This window comes from Rhineura floridana, chromosome 16, assembly GCF_030035675.1.
Source record: "Rhineura floridana isolate rRhiFlo1 chromosome 16, rRhiFlo1.hap2, whole genome shotgun sequence".
In the NCBI taxonomy this organism is placed as follows: domain Eukaryota; kingdom Metazoa; phylum Chordata; class Lepidosauria; order Squamata; family Rhineuridae; genus Rhineura; species Rhineura floridana.
In genome coordinates, this window is record NC_084495.1 from 18,869,913 (window position 1) to 18,892,400 (window position 22,488).

General features: G+C 44.5%; 1 protein-coding gene across 12 annotated transcripts in view; it reads left to right on the top strand.

Annotated features, from left to right (window-relative positions):
* The window catches only part of ZNF185 (zinc finger protein 185 with LIM domain), a 76,077-nt gene that overhangs the window by 21,827 nt on the left and 31,762 nt on the right, over positions 1 to 22,488 (top strand). For 6 of the 12 annotated variants that reach the window (XM_061598806.1, XM_061598811.1, XM_061598814.1 and 3 more), the window contains exons 2-16: positions 2,510 to 2,577; positions 3,522 to 3,657; positions 4,433 to 4,513; positions 5,333 to 5,404; positions 6,336 to 6,374; positions 6,481 to 6,549; positions 7,590 to 7,658; positions 9,762 to 9,842; positions 11,534 to 11,617; positions 13,026 to 13,064; positions 16,366 to 16,449; positions 17,024 to 17,104; positions 18,453 to 18,539; positions 19,008 to 19,091; positions 19,223 to 19,294. In XM_061598806.1, the coding sequence (XP_061454790.1) occupies positions 2,553 to 2,577; positions 3,522 to 3,657; positions 4,433 to 4,513; positions 5,333 to 5,404; positions 6,336 to 6,374; positions 6,481 to 6,549; positions 7,590 to 7,658; positions 9,762 to 9,842; positions 11,534 to 11,617; positions 13,026 to 13,064; positions 16,366 to 16,449; positions 17,024 to 17,104; positions 18,453 to 18,539; positions 19,008 to 19,091; positions 19,223 to 19,294 (1,103 nt within the window). In that variant the 5' untranslated portion in view covers positions 2,510 to 2,552. Of the gene's footprint in view, positions 1 to 2,509; positions 2,578 to 3,521; positions 3,658 to 4,432; positions 4,514 to 5,332; positions 5,405 to 6,335; positions 6,375 to 6,480; positions 6,550 to 7,587; positions 7,659 to 9,761; positions 9,843 to 11,533; positions 11,618 to 13,025; positions 13,065 to 16,365; positions 16,450 to 17,023; positions 17,105 to 18,452; positions 18,540 to 19,007; positions 19,092 to 19,222; positions 19,295 to 22,488 lie in introns of those variants that run through there. The other 6 variants (XM_061598807.1, XM_061598808.1, XM_061598809.1 and 3 more) reach the window with 6 other exon arrangements.

Here is a 22,488-nt window from a genome sequence, read left to right on the forward strand (position 1 = left end):
AGTTGTGCATGAACTGTCAAGTACCCAACAGTATGAACAACACAATCCAGTAAAATGGGTGAAGAACCTCTTTTGGGGGCCACATTCTCTTGTGGGCAGCTTCCCAGGGGCCACATACTGGTGGGGAGTGGGGTCAGAGCCAAAGGTGGGGCAAAAACTGTAACTCTTACCTTTGACTTGAACAATGGGCTGCCTTCGCGCCACGTAAAACCCAGAGATTTCTACTCACAGACGAACACGTCTCCCTGTTCTCCATCCAGGCAAACAAGAGGCATGAACACAATTCAGGGACATCTTCTAGCCAGGTGAAGAGGGTGTGTGTGGCCTTAGAGTACTGAGGACTCGAGAGCAAAGTCTGGAGGGCCGCTTTTGGCTCCTTGGTTACAAGTACCCTCCCGTGACAAAAGCAAGTCTGGTTGCCTGCCTGTCTACCTGTCATATTTGTGCACTGCTTGTCAACTGTAAGGAGTCTCCATGCAGTTTGCGATAATTATAAAGCAGATATTGAAAACAGATACCAGTTAAAACAACCGTTGCAACCCCAACTGGGAATGATAAAAGTAAGAGAAACACCAGCAGGTGAAACAATGGAATGGTGTCCAAAGAAGCTCCAAAACTGTCAAGTAACATAGAAAAAAAAGGCACAACGAAATAAAAAGGCTTTGGCCTCCCTCCCAAAAGGAAAGGAAGGGAGGGAGGGTGCCCATTTGGGGGAGATTTTATTTCTTTATTAATACATTTGTATCCCACCATTAGAGAGCCAGTGTGGTGTAGTGGCTAAGGTGTTGGACTACGACCTGGGAGACCAGGGTTCGAATCCCCACACAGCCATGAAGCTCACTGGGTGACCTTGGGCCAGTCACTGCCTCTCAGCCTCATGAAAGCCCTGTTCATAGGGTCGGCATAAGTCGGAATCGACTTGAAGGCAGTACAGTTACATTTTACAAATACAGTAGGGCCCCACTCATACAGCGGGTTATGTTCCGGACCCCTGCTGTAAAGCGAAAACCGCTGTAAAGTGGAATGCATTGAAGATAATGGTGCTCATCACGTGAAAATGGCGCTCGACAAGCAAAAACCGCCGTAAAAGCAGAACAAGCACCGTAGGAGCAGGGCCTTTCTGCAATTGACAACCGCCGTATTAGCGGAACGCTGGAAAGCGAAGCACTGCAAAGCGGGGCCCTACTGTATTAGACAGGCACCATCTCTACTATCTTTTCAGCACCTATTGAAGACCTTCCTCTTTCAACAAGCCTTTTAAGTTGAGACCTTATCCTAGTCTGCGTCTGTGTTGGAATTGCTTTTTAATATGTTTGTAAACCTTTATTTTTTTGAGAGCCAGTGTGGTGTAGTGGTTAGAGTGTTGGACTACGACCTGGGAGACCAGGGTTCAAATCCCCACATAGCCATGAAGCTCGCTGGGTGACCTTGGGCCAGTCACTGCCTCTCAGCCTCATGAAAACCCTATTCACAGGGTTGCCATAATTCAGAATCGACTTGAAGGCAGTCCATTTACATTTATCCCACCATTGCTCCAAGGAGTTCAAGGAGGCCACACAGGTTTTCCCCTCCCCATTTTATCCTCCCCACAAGGCCTGGTCATCTGGTGAGACAGGGATGCCAAATATGGCTCTCCGGGTATCTCTGTCTGGTCCTTGTGTCTCTCCCTAGGACACACCCCCTTCTAAGCCACTCCCCCTCACCAGCCCTGCTTTGCACCTTCACTGAGTGTTTCTGCCTGGCTGGAATCTGTCCATGAACTCTGATGACGCCTTTTGCTTGCCTGGATGGAGGATAGAGAAAGGTGCGAGCAAGCGTATGCAGAAACTAGCCTAGTGTAGAAGGGTAAAATGTACATGTCTTGCTCCACCTACTTTTGCCTCTTGCTCCACCCACCACTGGCATGTGGCCCCTGGAAAGTTGCCCAGAAAACAATGTGGCTAAAAGAAGTCCCCCACTTCTGTGGTAAGGAATTGAACTGATGGAAGAATCGTAAAAAACAGTCCAGGAATGCCTGTAGTGCTTAAATATAGAAGAATCTGCCAATATTGGTTCTCTCTGTTCCTCATTTTTCCAGTCTTAAATTCAGTTCTCCACATTTCTGCAGCAATTTGCAATATTTTTTTTAATTCTCATGACAATTCTTCAACATTACAGTGTGACTTTATAATAAATGCATCTTTGACTAATGCACACATTTTTGCAAACATTTTCTCCTAATATAAGGCATTTTTATGTTATTTTCACTAATATATTTATTTTTATGCATACGTGCCCCTAGAGTATGAATGAGTGTAAACATTCTTTGGTTGGAGAGCTGCGTCGCAAAATTCGGATAAGTGCGAATTTCAGAAGACGGCTGCATTTCAGTTCCTATATTGTTTTGGAAAATGCAGATTTGATCATTCCAGCTTTAAATGTGAACTGAATCAAATTTCTCCCCATCTCCAGAAGTGCTTCACCTCCACCAGTCGCATTAATAACCTCGATTTCACTCTTTCCTTCCAAGTTATATCTGCTAGTGACAAGATCTGAGGAAAGCAACACGAACCATGCTGTCCCTTGGCGTCATGAAAGGTAAGGAGTATTTCTGAGTGATTTGTTCCCCCACCCTGATGGTTTAGTAGTCCATGGGTCAAGCTACAGTCCTGCTGCTTTTAAGCTGGACATCTCAACTTTGGAAGTTATCAGCCTCTCCCTCTTAAAAAAAGAAAAGATGCAAGCACCCAGAGCTTGCTGGTGGTTTCTATCTATTTCGACAAAGAAGCCACACATAATTGGGTTGCTCACTGTGACACTCCCCCCCCCATAGTTTTCTCTTTCTGCCAGTAGGGGAGGATAAGCCTCCCAGATCACTCCTCCCAAGAAAATTTAGTAGTCCTTGATTTTACACAGGCAGTCATGTGATAAGTAGGTCTGGGAAAATCTTATCAACTTCAGTCCTTAACTCCTGACACACAGACAAATTGCCAATGTTTTTGTGTGCATTTCCCCTAAAATACATATCTTGAATGCTATTTTGCCTGATATATATATATATTGCCAGCACTGTCCCCTAATATAATACATTGCTTGCAATTTTGGTAAGTCACTTAGATACTCTTTTGTAGGGAGCATGTAATAATAATAATAATAATAATAATAATAATAATAATAATAATAATAATAATAATAATAATAATAATAATAATAATAATAAACTTTCGCCGCTATATGGTTTTTATGCACACATCCCCATACATTTTCATTTTTATATAACTTTTTGTTGTTGGAAAATTGTATCACAAAATTAGGAGAAGTGTGAATTTCAAAGAATAGCTGTGTTTTGGTTCACATATTAGGTATTAGTGCGGATTAGGTAGCCTCGCATTAAAATGTGAACCAGACTGAATTTCTCCCCCATCCCTACTGATGAGTCCATAAGAGAGGTGGGGATTCATCCCAGGCTCTCCAAGTCCAACAACCTCTCTTGGACTCCCTGCCCTTTGCTGCTTCAGCCTCTTTCTTTGTCCATTCATTAGATGGCATCATTGTACCCAGCGAGGAGGATCGGAAGAGGATCATTACCCAGATGAAAGTGCGGACAACGCTGAAAGGGGATAAAAGCTGGATTCAGCAGAAATCAGACTCTGAGGAGGAGCAGAATCATAGCCCGTTGTGAGTAGAGACTGCCCTTTCTGCGCAGTTGCTGCTCCATCTGCCCGGTCCTCCTTCCAATGCTGCCAAAAGATACCATTTCCATCTTCAGCCAGTTTCCTAGGGAAAAGTTCTTAAGAACTCAAACTTCAGGTGTTGCATTGTGTGCACTGAATATGAAAAGCCCTGCCGCCAAAGAAAGGCAACTGTTGACCAGCTGGGGTCTCCCAGAGTGCTGGGGGACATTGGCATGCCATTAATGATCCAAAGAAGCCAAGAGCCATCCATTCACTTTTTCTCTGAAGGTGCAGCCTATCGGGGCACAGTGAGGATTTCAGATTCCCTGCCAGCTCACACATGTGTAAGCAAGTGCTCTAAGCTTGACGTTCTGTCCTTGCTGTAGTGCAGAAGAGGGGTAGGGGAGCCTCCAGCCTGTGGGCCAATTTTGGCCCACAAGGCCATTTTCCTCAAACCATGTCCACCCTGTCCATCAGCTGACATCAGATGACTGACAAGTGGGTGGTGCTGCCCACCTGTCATGGTTGGCCTGCAGGAGTGGGGAAGATAAAGATCTGCCGTGTTGGGCCAAAAAGGTTCCCCATTCCTGCTCGATTGGGAGGGAAACTTTTATGCAAACTGCTAAGTCGCTAGAATGCCATTGCTCCCAGACAGCATCTCACTTCACCAGAAAAGCTGGTGCCTAACTTGACAGGACAAAAGCCTATTTTACTGATGTTGCCATCCACCAAGGTGATGTCTCATTTTGGTCTCTCTTCTCCCCTGTTTCTTCCATTAGACATTCACCACTGAGGACCAGGTGCACCAATGGAAAATTTTCTGCCTCACCAAGAACTTTGTCGCCAGCTCGCAGGTGCCTGTGAGGAATCGCCTACGCATATCTGTCTTCCTCTGGGAGCTGATGGGATTTATCCACTGGGGATTCTGGGTGTGCATGGTGGTGGGTGCTTTCCAGCCCTAGATTGTTTTCAGAAGCAGTTGGCACAGAGTCTGCACTAGATTTTCAAGAAGCAATTGCTTCTTTGGGGAAGGGGCATAGAGCATCTGCTTTGTGTGCAGAAGGTTCCTGGTTCAACCCCCAGCATCTCCAGGTAGGGCTGGGAAAGAACTCCTGTCTGAAATCCTGGAGAGACCCTGCATGTCAGTGTAGATGCTCTAAATGGACCAGTGGTCTGACTCGGTATAAGGCATCTTCCTGTGTTCCTGTGTAATCCAGTGGCCTGCACTTACAGCACTTTGCTTTCAAGACTTCCTATTTTTTTATTTGCAAAACAAAACAGAACAAAAATGCAAAAGCAACCCTCTCCAGAATGGTATGTTTCCTAGTTTAATTGGAATGCAAGACATGAGGGGCACTGTAGGCATTTGTATACCTTGATGCTTACTTAATGATACTTTGCATGATACTTTGGAAAGCTATTGGCAGTCAGAGTATATAACATTTGGCTAGATGGACCAACGTATATAACATTTGGCTAGTAAGGCTTATGTCCTTTGCTTATGCACTTCATATTATGACTGTTGATGCAACCGCTCAGCTGCCTTCAAAGGCTATGAGACAAACATCAATCTACATAAGAGTCAAGCGACAGTAAATTCTTTCCTTTGCCCAATGCAACAGGGCTCCAATTCCGTCATGAATTTGTGGTGTTCTTAGTCTGATAATATTTCTCTTCAGTTCTCCCAGAACAGCCTTTGCGGAACCGACTTCCCAAGCAGAACCACAGTCTCCAAAAAGTTCACCCAAAAAGTTAGTGTCTCTCTTACTGCAAGAAGAGCAGCACTTTATTTGGTGGGGGGGATTACTTTAGATATACAGTGTTGTTTGGCTTTACAGGTTGCCGTCTATGAGTTGCCGGAAGCCTTAGGAGGGGTGTTCTTGCACTCGGGTCCTGCTTGCGGGCTTCCCCCAGGCACCTGGTTGGCCACTGTGAGAACAGGATGCTGGACTAGATGGGCCACTGGCCTGATCCAGCAGGCTCTTCTTATGTTCCTATGTTCTTACGTTCTTAATTTCAGTTTCTATCTGTGCTTACTGTAATTCTCTGCAAAAACTAGAGAACAAAATTCTCCCAAGCAATAAAGCTCACGTTACAATGAGAGAGGAATTTCACAAGCCCTGGAATTATTCTCTGGCTTAGATTACAAATTGAACTGGAGAAGAATTATTTTCCCCTACCTGACTCTGCCATTCTTCCCCATCACCACCCCTCAATGGAGAATTGATCCAGGCTATTTTTGCTTTGTAAAGCTAATTTTTTAGATTTATGTTCTTACCTTCTCTTAAATAAAAAAATATATGGGAACAACAGCAAAAAAAGGGGGGGTTCTTTCTCCTCTCTAATGCCACACTGCATTGCATTGGCTAATAGCATGCTCTGGCACAAAGGACAATGGGGGATGTAATTCTTCCAAGGACTCTTGCAATGGTTTGTAAGAGCAAAAAGTGCACATTTTCCCAATATCTGGTCCTATGCATGCTGCACACTGGGGAAAGTGCAATTTCCCCTCAACGACAGAACTTTCTCACTGGAGAATGTCTGGAATCCCATTCAGTGACTGAGAAACTTCTGTGTGTTCAATCTTCCCAAAGTCAATTGTCTGGATAAAACCCAAAGAGTTGTGTCTCTCTGCTTATTTTTTTGCTTTTTGGAAATGATGTATTTCTGTTCTCCACCTAGGTCTCACAGTACCACATCGCCTTCTGGATATCTCATCAGGTGAGAGAAATAGGACAGGAAAAAAAAGGGATGGATAGCATTCTACTCTTGATATGTAATGTGTGGCCCTGGAAGTTACTTACCTCTTCTCCCTTCTCTGTTTTAGGGGAGTTTTCACCAAGACCATTGATAAGACTCCTCCTTCAAACACATCATCCAGTGGCTCACAAAAAAGGTGTGTCTGAATGTTCCCTGATCCTGGGGCAGATGTGGGGTTTTGTCTATGCAGCTGAATGCATTTGATCCAAGCAGCCCCCTTGCCAGAAATAAGGGCGCTTCAGGATGGGAAATCAAATGCAGAACAACCAGAATATAACCAGACTTGATGGCCTTATAGGCCCCTTCCAACTCTACTATTCTATGATTCTATAAATAAAGGTAGCCTGGTATGTCTAAAAACAGTTCCTACCCAGAACTGGTTTAATGAGGCTTACTGCCTGGTAAGTGTTTATAGGATTGCGGCCTAAAATTATTTCATTGTACTACCTCTGAGTAGGGATGGAAGGATCTGTCGATTTTGTTTCTCTCAGTTTCTCATTTTTCTAATCTGAATTCAGTTCTCCACATTTCTGCAGCAATTTGCTTTTTTTAAAAAAAAATCATTGTGAAAATTCATCAGCATTTTGGTGCAAATTTATCCTGATAAACACACTTTTGTATGCAGTTTTGACTAATGCCTGCAGTTTTGCAAGCAGATTTTCCAAATATAGTGCATTTTGTATATTATTTTCAAGAACAGATTCATTTTCATTTACACTTGCCCTAATATATGCATTTTTCTAAACCTCATTGCAAAATCTGGATAAACAGAAATCAGGACGGTTGGCTATATTTTGGTTCTCATATTGTTTTGGAAAGTGTAAATTTGATAGGTTCACTTCTAAATATGCACTCAATTGAATTTCTCCTCCATCCTTACTTCTGAATGAGCAAAGGGACGGAATCTGGCTGCACAGTTTTTACTTATATCAAGTAAAAAGTCTAGAAGCTTACTTTTAAAAAAATAATAAAGAAAGAAAGCTGAACATTTAGAGGTGAGGCAGAAAGGCTGGAATATCCCTGATGTTCCAGTGGCTATGGCCTTAGAAGCAAACCTCCGTCCTTTGAAATGGTAACATCTGCACATTCCCTGTTATGTTAGGAGAACCACCCTGCAGAGATATAACTTGTGTTTGTTTAATCCTCTGACTATCTTTGGGCTTCTTCTGCTTTCAGTGCCAAGAGTGCCAGCCTACCCCGCTTCACTCAAGGATACAAGATGACTACTGAGGAATATAAAAGACTGTAAGTATCTCCAGAGGGGCTTGGCTACCCTCTAAGAAACTCCATCTCGGTCAGGGCAGAAACTTCATCTGTAATGCTCAACAGAACTGAATCATAGACACAGATGATTGGCACTCAGTCTGATGGATGAAAAAGAAGATAATTTGCTTTGTACAAAAATGTCTCAAAGAGACGGGATATTTAAAAATATCAAACTACTTATCAAACAGTTAAAACTAGATACGTAGAATAAGCACAAAATAAAAACATTCTGAAGGTGTTCATCCAAGAAGAATAAAAAGGATTAATCCTACCCCACCCCCTAAAAAAATTGCTTTATTGCTTGAACAACATTATTTCCCACAATAAAACAGCACAATTAATAAATATAAACAATGAGAAGACAAAAGGCTTGGGTCCTACGCTGCTCCTCCTTTCACATCAGGGGGGATTACTTCTAGGGACATAGGAATCTGCCTTATACGAGTCAGACCATTGGACCATCTAGCTCAATATTGTCTACACCAGGTGTGGGGAAGCTTTAGCCCTCTGGATGTTGCTGAACTACAGCTCCCATCATCCCTGGCCATTGGCCATGCTTGGCAGCACTGATGGGAATTGTAGTTCAACAACATCTGGACGGCCAAAGGTTCCTCATGCCTGGTGTACACAAACTGGCAGCGGCTCTTCAAGGTTTCAGACAGGGGTCTCTCCCAGCCCTACTGAGAGATGCCGACAACTGAACCTGGGACCTTCTGCATGCAAAGCAGATGATCTACCTCTGAGCTATGGCCTTTTGCTCTTCTAACTCCCTCCCTCCTCCATCTGCAGCCCACCTATACCATATCCCACACCATTCCCAAGGAAGCCCCATCCCCAGGATCAGATTTTCAGCAGGGGCAGGGGACTGCAGATGGAATGGGGAGGGAGGGTAGTCTCGTGCCATGAACAGGAGTTGTGTTCCATTCACCAAAGAGAAGTTAGGATCCAAGCCAAAGGCAGCAAATTCATTCAGTCCCCAGAGGTCACTTTAGGTTACGTGACAGTGATCAAAAGCAGAAAGTGGCAAGCATCCAAAACACCAGGAATAAAAAAAGGGGGGAAATCCCATGATGCTGAAAAATGAGGTGTTTCAAAAAAAGCCCAATGTGTTTCGGCTGCTATATTGTCTGGCCTTTGTCAGGGGCTATAAATAAAATAGCAAAGACACACTACATTATTACACATAATAAACAAAGTATATTACAGCATAAAATCATATTCTACATGAACTAATCTGGACAAAAAAAAATTGGGGGCACTTACATGGACTGGTCTGTAATATTGTTTTCTAGCAAGATTACTTGAAATGATAGACGACCACAAAGAAGAATTCTCATGAGCATATTCATGTATATACGTCCCTAAGTCTTGTAATTCTGGTGTAACTAATTGATCATAAGGGAATTACATATATACATGACTATGCTCATGAGAATTCTTCCACATTTCGGTTTATTAGCTCTGTCGTTCCCTGTACACCTTTTGTCTTCTTTCCAATGTCCTGTCGATCTTCTTTGTTCTCTTCTTTTTTTCTCTTTATCTTCTCTCTCTTCACTCATTCTTCAACTCTCATCAAGGAGAAGGGCCACTGCTCAGTGGCAGAGCAACTGCTTTGCAGGCAGAAGGTCCAAAGTTTAATCCCCAGCATCTCTAGGTAAGGCTGGGAATGTCCCATGTCTGAAATCCTGGAGAGCTGCTGCCAGCCAGTGTGGACAATACTGAGCAAGGTGAACCAAGTGTCTGACTCAGTATAAGGCAGCTTCCTTTGTTCCTATCTCCCCCCCTTGCTATCCCCCCCATACTATGTCTCTTCTTTCATGTGCCTCACATTCGATGACTTAGAATAGAGGCCTCGTCATTCCCTCTATTTCCAACGTTCAAAGGTGCATATGGATCCTTACGTAGCCAAAAGGGCACCATCCAAGCACAAAAGAGGGGTGTTTATAAGCAGGCTTGGGAGAACCCACTTTGCTGCCTTTCACCAGGCTTGGGGCTGCAATACAAAGGTGAAGCTAATCAGCAATGCTCCTTCCTGCGACTGTTAACTAAAACTCGACTCTCCTTTTCTTGTCTGTGATCCAGAGCTCCCTACAACATCAAGCGAGAACTGTCAGACCCAGGTGATGTGGAGCCATCAGTTTCCCCAGATGAGCAAAAGAAGAGGTACCATATCCCCATTACAGCAGATTACAGACTGAGGACTATGTTTTATAACAACTGAGTTTAGTCCCTGGAACTGAGAGAGCGTTCTGAAGAAAAAAAACTCTTGTACAGGGCACAGCTGTTCACAGGGGGATTTACTCTGCAAGCCAAACCCCAGATCTGCCAGGATGGGGAGATTTGGATCCACTGGGTTTTGGGCTGTCCTAGCTGAGGCAGGGTTATGGATGGGATCCGTTGGCTGGTGCCAGTTCAAACATCTTCTGTTGACCTAGCAGGCCAGCATCAATTCGAGTTTGTTCTTTGTCCTCTCTCGCCGCTGCTTTTACTGATTTGGGATTTTTTCCACTCACAAAAATATTGATATTAATATCAGTATTTTGAAAGGAAATGTCGATGAAATTATCCTTCTTTACATCCATATTTTAGAGGTGGATTTTTAAAAACAAAAAACAAAAAAAAACAAAAATAGCCCTGGAAAATCACTACATAAACATCTAATCCGCAATGACCAAGAATAAGCAAAATCATGAAAAATTCGGTACCAAATCTGAATTGGGTGGAATTCTAGCATATCCCATAATTCTCCCATTCTAGCTGAGCTGGGGCTAACACTGGTGTTAAATCCTACGCTCAGCCAGGACTATGCCAGCATAACTTAAAAAATGTACTGCCTTCAAGTTGATTCTGACTTATGGCGACCCTATGAACAGGGTTTTCATGAGGCTGAGAGGCAGTGAGCTTCATGGCTATGTGGGGATTCAAACCCTGGTCTCCCAGGTCGTAGTCCAACACCTTAACCACTACACCACACTGGCTCTCCACACCACACTGGCTCTCCATAACTTAAGCCAGTATAAACCCCCAAAAGGGCACATTTTGGGGGAGTGGTGGGGGAGGGCAGAGGCATGGAGACACAGGGGAAGGAGAGAGTTACACTGATTCCAAACCTGCTTCAGCTTAGTCAGATGATTTAGCAATCCGACGGAAGTCGTGTTGGCTTCTTGTAGTTGGATTTATGTTAGACCTGGGCCTATTGTCTGGAGCTGTGCCTCTTCCAACTGCAGCTGTGGGCTCACATGATTAAATGATCCTTCATATGAAAAATTCCATCCACAGAGAAAATTTCCATGTCAGGAAAAGGGGTGTAGCCCAGCTTTCCCCCTGAGATCCTAGTTTTCTGTGTTCAGGGGTTTACTAATTTGTATGGAGCTTTCAGTCATGTAAGCCTTCATCTGCAGTGTAAAGTGTACAGTGCAGGCACAGGGTAACCACCTGACCGAGAATAAAGGTGGCCATATGTCCTGCTTTTCAGAGGATGGTCCTCTGTTCCTCTGTTTGAAGGGTTGTCCTGACCAAGTCTGAAGGAAATCTAAGAAGGAAGAGCCGAAGGGGCCTTGAAGTTGCCCATCAACAGTGAGCATCTGGAGAGACTGAGCAGGCACAGAGCTCACCTGGTCACGGTCTTAGTCCCACTATGGAGCGATTATTTCAGAATTTGCATCTATATACTTATAAATTAGCGTGTGCAAATTTCATGCAGATCTGTGTGATCTTTGGTCCTCTTTTTTTCTACGTGGCCAACCTAGGGAAAATAGGCTATATAGGCTCTGAATATTTCATGATTACACATGACCTCACAAATGTAGGCTCTGCTTCCATCCTACAACATCCTTTCTCCATTTCCCTTGCAGGACGGAAGCTGCAAGTAGCGTGCTCAGGCGAACAGCCAGCAGGGAGCGCTCCTATGTCATTTCAGCTGCCAAGAAAAGCAATGGGTGAGTTTGAGAGGAACAAGGGAAACAAAAAACAAGTGGTTAGCAGCAGTTGAAGGTGCAATAATCTAAAACGGGTGGGGAACATTTGGCCCTCCAGATATTGCTGAACGACGACTCCCATCATCCCTGTCCATTGACCATGCTTTATGGGGCTGATGGGAGTTGTCATTCAGCAATATCTAGAAGGTCAAAGGTCCCCCACCCTGATCTAAAGCCAACCAGTACAGTTAGGAGTGAACTTATGTGGAATTGACTTAGGCTGCGTACACACTTACTCGTTTGTAGCAAAAAAAAAGCGTAGTTTTTCTCAATACAGAATCGTACATATTCATCCTCAGCAGGTTGCTTTCAATCTAGATTGATTGTAGACAGGTATGGGTGGTTACTTGAAATGTGTTTAAAAGCCCTCCCCTTGATTAGATGACATATTTAAAAACCCTACCCTTGAAATCTTGGTATACCCACAACACTATTAGGCAAGGGTGGACGCCCCCCACCATTGCAGGAACTCCCTTCATCTGTTTTCAAATGGACACACTGCAGGGTAATGCAGAATCAATCTGCAATGAGTTTTTGTGTTTGGACTGAAACCAGTTTGTCAGGAAGCATATTACAGAAGGGAGAAGAAAAAGAGGAAGGCCAAACAAGAGATGGATTGATTCCATCAAGGAAGCCACAGACCTGAATTTACAAGATCTGAACAGGGTGGTCCATGACAGATGCTCTTGGAGGTCGCTGATTCATAGGGTCGCCATAAGTCGTAATCGACTTGAAGGCACATAACAACAACACATTACATCGCATATTACAGTAGAATAAACATTCCTTTAAATCAGGCATGGGGAACCTGTAGTACTCCAGATGTTGTTGGACTACAACTCCCATGATCTCTAGCTAGTGGCCATGCTGGATGGGGCTGATGGGAGTTGGCATTCTACAGTATCTGGAGGGCCACTGGTTTCCCATCCCTGCTTTAAATTTAACATAAGAGTCCTTGGTGGAAAGGAACAAACAGGGATTCAGGGATTCTTTTGAACCGGCTTGCACTGAAGGGAAGAAGAAGAAGGGGCAGTTGGGCAGAGGGACGATTTTGAAAAGGAGATGGTGATTGCATGGCCATCTATAACTTTTTTTCACAAAATAATAATAATTATTATTATTTATTATTTATTAAATTTATATACCGCCCGACTAGCAATAGCTCTCTGGGCAGTGAACATAAAATAGCATAAAAATACAATGAATAACAAAATAATACTAAAATACAATCAACAATCCAATACAATAAACATTTTTAAAAGTAAATCAGTGAATAATGAATAAAAACCACAGGAACTGGTGATCTTTTGAAATTAATTGAGACTTCAGCTTCTCTAGTTTTTGCAATTTAATACTTTTGTGTTTGTAGAAGTCCAGTGCAAGAAGCGCCGCCTTTCATGGCCAAGAGGTAAGACCCCTGCTTGTCTCCCTACTGGTTTAATAGTCAAGCTGAGGATGAACAACAAACTGATTTGTGGGACCTTAAGGGCTAACAAATGTACTGTATTTTGGCATACGCTTTTGTGGACTGGAGTCCTCTTTCTCAGATGCTTGAAGGAAATTCTAGTTTATGAAAGCTCATGCCATAATAAATTGTATAGTCTTTAAGATGCCACAAGACTCTTTGTTGTTTTTGCTGGGATAACATGGAAGAAAGATTAACATAGATTAGAGATGTAAGAAGGCAGTGATTGCTGTTCTGACCTGTGTTCATCATATGCAGTGCTGTTTCTGTTCCTCTGTGGTTTAGATTCTGACAAAAACTACATTATTCATCTCGCTGTCTGCTGTGGTGGAATTTTATGTAATTAATTGTATAATTAATTATGTTATTCCACACCATTTACAATACCCCGCATTAACGTACGCAATGGGTCAAGAGCAAGTACGTAAACTGAAAATGTACTTAAAGTGAAGCACTACCTTTTTTCACTTATCGCTGCATATACTGCACTGCAGTCGTCATATACAGGCATAACTGATGTAAATAACACATTTATAACTAAAATAAACACAGTAGGCCTTATTTTAACGGTACGTACTGTACTCAGGTTTGTAGTTGGAAACTGATCGGGCGGTGGCGTCATGCCGTTAAGTGTCCGTTCTTGCGAAGCGAGCGTACGTAAACAGGGGAATGGTGCTACTGTAAATATGTCTGTACTCGCGAGTGTCTGTAAAGTGAAGGTCCGTATAGCGGGGTATTCCTGTACATCAAAGGCAATTCATTTCAATGCAAAGGAAATACAATGTAAATGTGCAGGGAGTCATCCATTTTGTATGATTTGTGGACTGAAAATAACAACAGCAGCAAATACTGGTCATATTGGATGAACTGATTTCCATTCTGGACGTGGGACGGATAAGCGAACATTGGCAATTTCTGCTTCCGTCAGAATTCTCTGACGTGCCTAGGATGTTGTAACTAAGGAGCTATTCCTTAGTTGTATTCAGACTGGAGACAAGAAAAGATACTAAGTTAAGCTGTGATGCTATGAAATGCGGAGCACTGCACATTTTCACAAGTTTAAATTAGTTTGATTTCTGGCTTTTGTAGTTATATTTTGATGAATTGTTTTATACTTTTATATTGGTCGGATTATGATTTGTTCATTGCATTGTTCTATACGTTGAGTTATTGTTTCAGCGGTTGTTTTTTGTACTCCTGTTGTACTTCGTATCACTGTTAACCACCTTGACTATATGGAAAGGTGGTGTATTAACAAAATTGGCATCGATATCATTTTGAAAACGGTTGAACTGTTGTGGCTTAACTGCCAGAGATCCCCAGGATATTTGTATTCATTTTTTAAGATCCCTGAGACTTACCGTCTTGTGGGAATGTTGAGGATTCTTTATTAGAAGTTAATTTGTAGTGGCCCATGAGGTAGGGCAGAGCTGCAGGGCTGCCCTCATGGCTGCAGATTACTTGCATAGGGTTGTGGTGGGACAGGATGTTGTCAAGGTCAGAGTTGTGCAGGCACAGCAGATTGGCTCTATTGGTGCACCCCCATAACTCTGATCTCACTGTTACCGACAGTGGCAGCTGGTATCCATTGGGAATGGTGGAGCGGAAGGCAAGGAGGCCAACAGCAGGCAGAGCTGAGCCAATGACAGACACAGCCAACTAATTCTAGTTTTATCCCCATCCTCTGCTCTGCAGGGGGCAATGCTGTGACTAAGGAGGAGGAAGCTGATAGTCAGGGCCACCCTCTGAGCAGATTATAAGTGAGAAGGCAGGCAAGTTGGGGGATGGCCAAAGGTAGACTGAGGTTAGTGGGGCAATGCCCCATTTGTCCTAATGGATCAGTCTCCACTGCACCCAAATAAGCTGCAGTGACCCAGTGTCAGGAGGATGGCTTTGCCCTACCACAGGGGCAGCTGCTAAGTTACTTACATTGTGTCACTTTGGAGGACTATGGCCACATTCACACCATACATTTATTCCACCATTATTCTGTTTTAAACAGGCATGGTTTTCCCTATAGAATCCTGGGAAGGGTAGTTTGTGAAGGGTGCTGTTAGGAGAGCCGTGTTTCCCCTCATAGAGATAGTTTCAGAATTCTGTGGGAAAAGGAAATGACAAACCACTCTGGGAATTGTAGCTCTGTGAGGGGAATAGGAGTCTCCTGACAACTCTCAGCACCCTTCACAAACTACCTCTCCCCAGGATTCTTTGGGGGAAGCCAGGCCTCTTTTAAGTGGAATAATAGTGGAATAAATGTCTGCTGTGAAGGTGGTCTATGATTCCCAGGGTTCTTTGGAGGGTTTTTTTTTTACAACCTGTTTCTAAAGGCCAGTCCTGCAAGGACAGGTGGAATCGAGCCTTTGTGCCCCCATCCTTCCTTTCTTGAAGTTCTCACTTCAATTCCCCGTCAGCAACACACCAAATTGGGATGGGGTGGAAAAACGGAAGAGCTTTGTCTAACGCCTGGCATAGCTCCCACCCTAACAATCAAGTGGATGCAAAGAGAGGGGCAATACAATTTAGACTGGTAATAAATAATAATAATAAAATTTTATTTCTAGGCCGCCTATCTGGCCGAATTAATGGCCACTCTAGGCGGCGTACATAGACTAAAATATAACATAGAGTAAAATATAACATAATACTAAACAAAACCCCAGTAGTCTATAGACATCCCGAGCAGCAGGTTCACGCACACATACACACACGGTCTCTGGCCCCTTCAGCAGTTGCTGCTTTTGTAGCTGGAGAGAGACAGGGCCCCGCCCTTCCAGGCCAGGTGGAAATCAGCCAGAAATGCAGGGAGCAGGTCTTGCAGAAACTCACACAGGTAGATGGTCTCTGGCCCCTTCAGCAGTTGCTGCTTTTGTAGCTGGAGAGAGACAGGGCCCCGCCCTTCCAGGCCAGGTGGAAATCAGCCAGAAATGCAGGGAGCAGGTCTTGCAGAAACTCACACAGGTAGATGGTCTCTGGCCCCTTCAGCAGTTGCTGCTTTTGTAGCTGGAGAGAGACAGGGCCCCACCCTTCCAGGCCAGGTGGAAATCAGCCAGAAATGCAGGGAGCAGGTCTTGCAGAAACTCACACAGGTAGATGGTCTCTGGCCCCTTCAGCAGTTGCTGCTTTTGTAGCTGGAGAGAGACAGGGCCCCGCCCTTCCAGGCCAGGTGGAAATGAGCCAGAAATGCAGGGAGCAGGTCTTGCAGAAACTCACACAGGTAGATGGTGGCTTTTTGTCTTCCTGAAAGGGTCGACATAGAGGACGACACTGGCCCACGTTCCAGGAGTCAGACAGTACCTGCCTCAGCATGGTTCAGTAGCCGAGGAAAGAGGTAAGATCCCTTGCTCAAGATTATTGAGGAGATTACCACCAATCACAAATTATGCTTTTCCCTCTTTAAATGTCACCACACTCCCTTCCAGCTGTACATTTTGCTTTTTTCTTTGTTTTCCAATCTTAAGTTTACTTTTTTTTGCTTTCCACATCGGTTTACAATTTTAAAAAACCCTCCTAAGTCCTCATAAAAATTCATCAGCATTTTAGTGTGAATGTCTCCTAATATACACAAACTGTATGCAAATTTGCCTAATATACACGTTTTTGCAAATCAATATTCCACTGACATGGAGCCACCTAATATAGACATTTTGTATGCAATTTTGCAAATAATTCTTCCACTGACAGCCACCACTGCCGTCAGCCACCACTGGTACCTCCTCAAAGGGCACCCACAAAGGAGTGTGGCTCTGGGGTTGAAAAAGGTTCCCAACCCCTGGTTTTAAGCCCTGATATTAATAAGGAAGACTGTACCAAATGCAAATTGTAATTGACTACTATTGGTTTTGAGCATCTACTGAATATAACAATGCCACAGCCTAACCACCAAGCCTGGGTTTTTTTGCCAGCACCTCCAATGGGGAAGGAAGGAGCGCTTCAGGTTCGCCCTGTAGTCAGCCAAGCATGGTGAATGCTGCTTATACCACAAGGTTAGTACAATCTGTGTTTTCTGTTACCATTCCATATTACAGCAACTCATGAAAACCAAAATAGCCTCAAAAATTAGCAAGCGTGTCCTTAACTCACAGTTCCACTGGCTACAATTGCCCTGGCTGTGGGGTCCATTTGGGCAAATGGGGCAGTGCCCCATCAGTTTCATTCTGCCCACAGTCAGCCCCCACCTGCCTGCCTTCTTACTTAAACCAGTTCAGGGGTTGCACTGACTGTCAACATCCTTCTCTTTAGGCTCAGTGTTGCCCCTTGTAGAAGTCAACAGGAGGAGGAATTTTGTGCCGTATGAATGTTTTTGTTAGCAATTTCCCCTGCTATAATGCGTTAATCTTAAGTTCAGCTCTCTACATTTCCACATCAATTTAAAAAAAAGTCCTCATGAAAATTCAGCACTATTTTAGAGCAAATTTCTCCTAGTACCCATAAGAACATTAGAAGAGCCCTGCTGGATCAGGCCAATCTAGTCCAGCATCCCCTTTTCACAGTGGCCAACCAGTTGCCTGTGGGAAGTCCACAAGCAGGACTTGAGTGCAAAGAGCACTCTCCCCTCCTGCGTTTCCAGCAGCTGGGATTGGGAAGCATGCTGCCTCTGCCTATGGAGGCAGAGCATAGCCATCATGGCTAGTAGCCACTGATAGCTTTATGAATTTGTCTAATCCTCATGCAGGTTGGCAGCCATCACTTGTATGCATTTTAATGCAAACATACCTAATTTGCACTTCCCAAAGCGATATGCAAACTGCAGTGCAGCTATCCTTTGACATTCGCACTCCCCTGGATTTTGTGGGGCTGTTCTCCAACCAAAAATGTGTAGCCAAATGCATCTATTAGCGATGCTAGCATCCAAGAAGGCACTTTCCCCCCTCATCTCTACTCACAAACGGGGCACGGAAGCAGTATCCGTTCCTCACCCATGGTTGTTTCCGAGCAACTTGGCATTCAGTGCCAGACTGTCTCTGGACCTGGATCAGCTCCATTTGACCTCCAAGGGATAACGGGGGGGGGAAGAGTTGGGTGGGGAAACTCTGGGCTGCAAAGAGCAAAGGACCGTAATGCTAAGTTCCTTTTTTTCAGTTCAAAGAGTACATAAGATGGTCCTTTCTTTCAAACTGTCATGTTCCATTTTAAAGTCATATTTTATATTTATATTTTATTGTTTATTTTAAATGTTGTATAGACTGTTTTCTTTTATCTGATTATTTGTCTTATTGGATCTGTGACCCCACAATAAATTGATTGATTGAAAGAATCTTAATGTAGTTTACATCATTCTGTCCTGTGTCACATTGCTGAGAAGCCTCCTTATACTTGCCTCTCTTTTTACAGCATGGAAGATTCAGGGAATAGCAGAAACCCATTCTCCCGATCCCATTCTGAATCCTTATTCAAGCAATTTAGTTCCCTGGAAAGCAGGTAGAGTGAAATGAAGCTCCTCTCTTCATAGGCAAAGCTCTGAAAACAAGCTGGGCAGAAACTAGAGATATCTTAGCTAAGTGCAACTCTCTCACCTGATCTAGCTGGTGAAGGTGATGTCTCTCCAGTTTATGTCCAGACCTCCATTTGAGCTGCATAAATTGTAACAAACCAATTCTGCTTTAGTCACACTCTGTGCACTCCTGTATATTCACACATTGTCAAGCCTGCCTTTGGTAACCTTGAGAACTAGGAAGCTGTTCTTGGTTTGTCTCACTATTGTTATTCAGCTGCAAGGATGGTAACTAGGTGTGGCTCTTAACGCACTGACAAAAACCTACAATAGCAGATAGCTTTGGGACTTCTTACACAAACAGAGCTGAACTCCTTTTTTTCTACTTTAGCCTACTGTGCTCAGATATGCTCCCAAAGATTTATTAGTATTTGTATTCTGTTTTCCTCTTCCAGTAACAAGACAGATCAGGAGAAGTATCAAATGACTTCCTGGGACAATTCTACTCCAAAAGCCCCTACATCTCCTTCAAAGAGAAGGTAAAGTCTGTGTGATCCTACTTTACTTGTAATATACAGGCAGACGAGGTACAACTGGCTTATCTGGCTAGAAAGAGTAGAGAAAAATGAGTAATAATTAATTTTCAATTTCTCCTGCTTTAATTCCATAGTGAGAAGAATGAAAGAAAATCCCAGGCCACACTCAATGCTGAAACACCAAGTACCATTATTTCTGAGGACAGGTAATCCTCCTAGCATAGTTCTGGCTTAAAGTCATGTAATTCAGTTCTGCATTAACTGCAGTGGTAAAGTGTTTTCACTTCTGTACTGTCAGGGGAAAGTGCCTCTCTACCACTAGAGCAGAAAAGTCATCACCAACTATATTCCTTTGCATCAATCAATCATATGAATCACAGGTAGCATGTATAAAATATGGATAATTAAAATCAGTATACTTTCCCCTTCAAGTTCTAGCTCCACGAGCTAGAGGGAGCCCCAGCTGACAAAGCGTCAAGGCGAGTTAAGCAGCAGAGCAAGTTCGACAGCAGGGCGAGGAGGCCAGGGCCCCCCACTGTGCCCTTCTGTTCCCTGACCTCAACTAAACCACAGTCTCCAACCTATTGACGTAATAAACCTCAAACAAAACTATGCAGGTAAAAAGCCAGCAGGCGTGTGGGGGCTTTCCAGTGTTTTGCACAGCCTGCAGCATGTACGACTATCTGCCTGTTGGACAGCAGTCGTGGGTGTGCTCTCGGTGCAATGAGCTCCTGGCTCTCCGGGAACGACTTCATTTCCTTGAGGCCAAGGTGGCAGACCTCGAAAAGCTGAGAGAGGCAGAGAGGTGTGTGAAGGAGGCCTTCAGGGACGTTATAGCTGTGTCCCACTCCAGCGATGATAGCTCTCCTGCTATCATGGAGAACGATGATCTCGGGGAAGGAGAGCATCCAGCTGAGGAAGAGGGAAACGATCCCTTAGAAGGGACCCATTCCTTGGGGGATGAGCAGCTATCCTCTCGTGCCGAGGATATATCTCCAGGGGGTGGAGGGATCCTTGTAGTGGGTGATTCGATCATTAGGAACATAGACAGTGGGGTGTGTGATGGGCGTGTAGACCGCAAGGTGTTTTGCCTGCCTGGTGCGAAGGTTGCGGATATCGCCCGTCGTTTAGATAGTTTGGTAGACAGTGCTGGGGAGGAGTCAGTGGTCGTGGTGCACGTTGGCACCAACGACATGGGGAAATGCAGCCGTGAGGTCCTGGAAGCAAAATTTAGGTTGCTAGGTAGGATGCTGAAAGCCAGAACCTCCAAGGTGGCTTTCTCTGAAATGCTACAAGTTCCACGCGCAGGACCAGCCAGACAGGCCCAGCTTTGCAGTCTCAATGCGTGGATGAGACGATGGTGTCAGGTGGAAGGGTTTAGATTTGTTAGGCACTGGGGAACATTTTGGGACAAGCCGGGCCTGTACAAAAGGGACAGGCTCCACTTGAACCAGAATGGAACCAGACTGCTGGCACTTAAAATTAAAAAGGTAGCAGAGCAGCGTTTAAACTGACTGAGGGGGGAAACCTGACAGGAGCTGAGAAAGGTCCGGTTCGGAATAAACCTCCCCCCTGGGATAAAAACCAAAGAAATGATGAAATTTTAAAAGGGGTAGGCCTAGAAGTAGGCATTGTGAGAGCAGGGGCACAGGATATAAATTCAGAAGAGCAAAATTACCACAGGCCAAACCACAAGTACCAAAGACACTTGAAGAGAGACACTGCTTACAAGTGCCTGTACGCTAATGCTAGGAGCCTCTGAACCAAGATGGGAGAACTGGAGTGCTTGGTCTTAGAGGAGAGCATTGATATAGTGAGCATAATGGAGACCTGGTGGAATGGAGAAAACCAGTGGGATACGGTTATCCCTGGATATAAACTATATCGGAAGGACAGGGAAGGACGTATTGGTGGCGGAGTCGCTCTATACGTGAAAGAAGGCATTGAATCCAGCAAGCTCGAAACCCCAAAAGAGGCAGACTGTCAGCTCTACACTGCGTCAGCAGTGCCGGTGGGGGGCTGGAAATTCCTGGGTGGTTGGCAGGGAAGCAAAGTCCTTAGCCGGCAGTCTGGTCATAAATCTGCCAGGTCTAGGAGGAGGGGAGCTGATAAGGGCCAGGCTTGTCCGAAGCGTACTTGCCGAGTCAGGAGTCCGGAAGTGAGGTCAGTAGAGGTCCGGGATCAAGTGCCAAGGGGTCAGTCTGAAAGAGGGTGCCAGGAAACTAGGAACACACAAGCCACGCCTGACGTTGCAGTCAGCAACAAGCTGCAGCCAAGGTGTGCCTTATAAAGAGCAAGGCTGACAGCAGGTGTGAGTCCTCAGCGTTTGGGCCTGAAGGAGACAGGCCTGCCTCTCTTCTGCCTGACCTCCTGCTGTCTACGTTCTGCAGGTGAGGGGGGAGTATCCTGTTCACTGTCTGTGTCTGGCTGCAGGGACTCTGCTGTATCTGGGGTGCTCTGCAGCTGAGGGGGAGAAGGAGCTGGATTCTCAGGAGGCTCCTCCATGTCTCCTTCTGAGTCTGCTGCTCCTGGGTCTGCTGCTGTTACTCCCGAGTCGTCCTCATCTGAGGAGTCCTCTGACGGGGCCATGACACAGACTCCTCCACAGAATCGTTGTGGGTGGTGATACCATGCCCCAGGAGGGACTTAATACTGGGAACGATCTATCGTCCCCCTGATCAAAATGCTGAGGGAGACCTTGAGATGAGATATGAAATTGAGGAAGCATCCAAACTAGGAAATGTGGTAGTAATGGGTGACTTCAACTACCCGGACATAGACTGGCTGCATATGTGTTCCAGTCATGACAAAGAAGCAAAGTTTCTAGATATTCTAAATAACTATTCCCTAGACCAGTTGGTCATGGAACCGACCAGAGGGACGACAACCCTGGACTTAATCCTCAGTGGGGACCGGGACCTGGTGCGAGATGTAAGTGTTGTTGAACCGATTGGGAGCAGTGACCACAGTGCTATTAAATTAAACATACATGTAAATGGTCAATTGCCAAGAAAATCCAACATGGTCACATTTGACTTCAAAAGAGGAAACTTCACAAAAATGAGGGGATTGGTAAAAAGAAAGCTGAAAAACAAAGTCGAGAGGGTCACATCACTCGAAAATGCTTGGAAGTTGTTTAAAAACACTATATTAGAAGCTCAACTGGAGTGCATACCGCAGATCAGAAAAGGTACCGCCAGGGCCAAGAAGATGCCAGCATGGTTAACGAGCAAAGTCAAGGAAGCTCTTAGAGGCAAAAAGTCTTCCTTCAGAAAATGGAAGTCTTGTCCGAATGAAGAAAATAAAAAAGAACACAAACTCTGGCAAAAGAAATGCAAGAAGACAATAAGGGATGCTAAAAAAGAATTTGAGGAGCACATTGCTAAGAACATAAAAACCA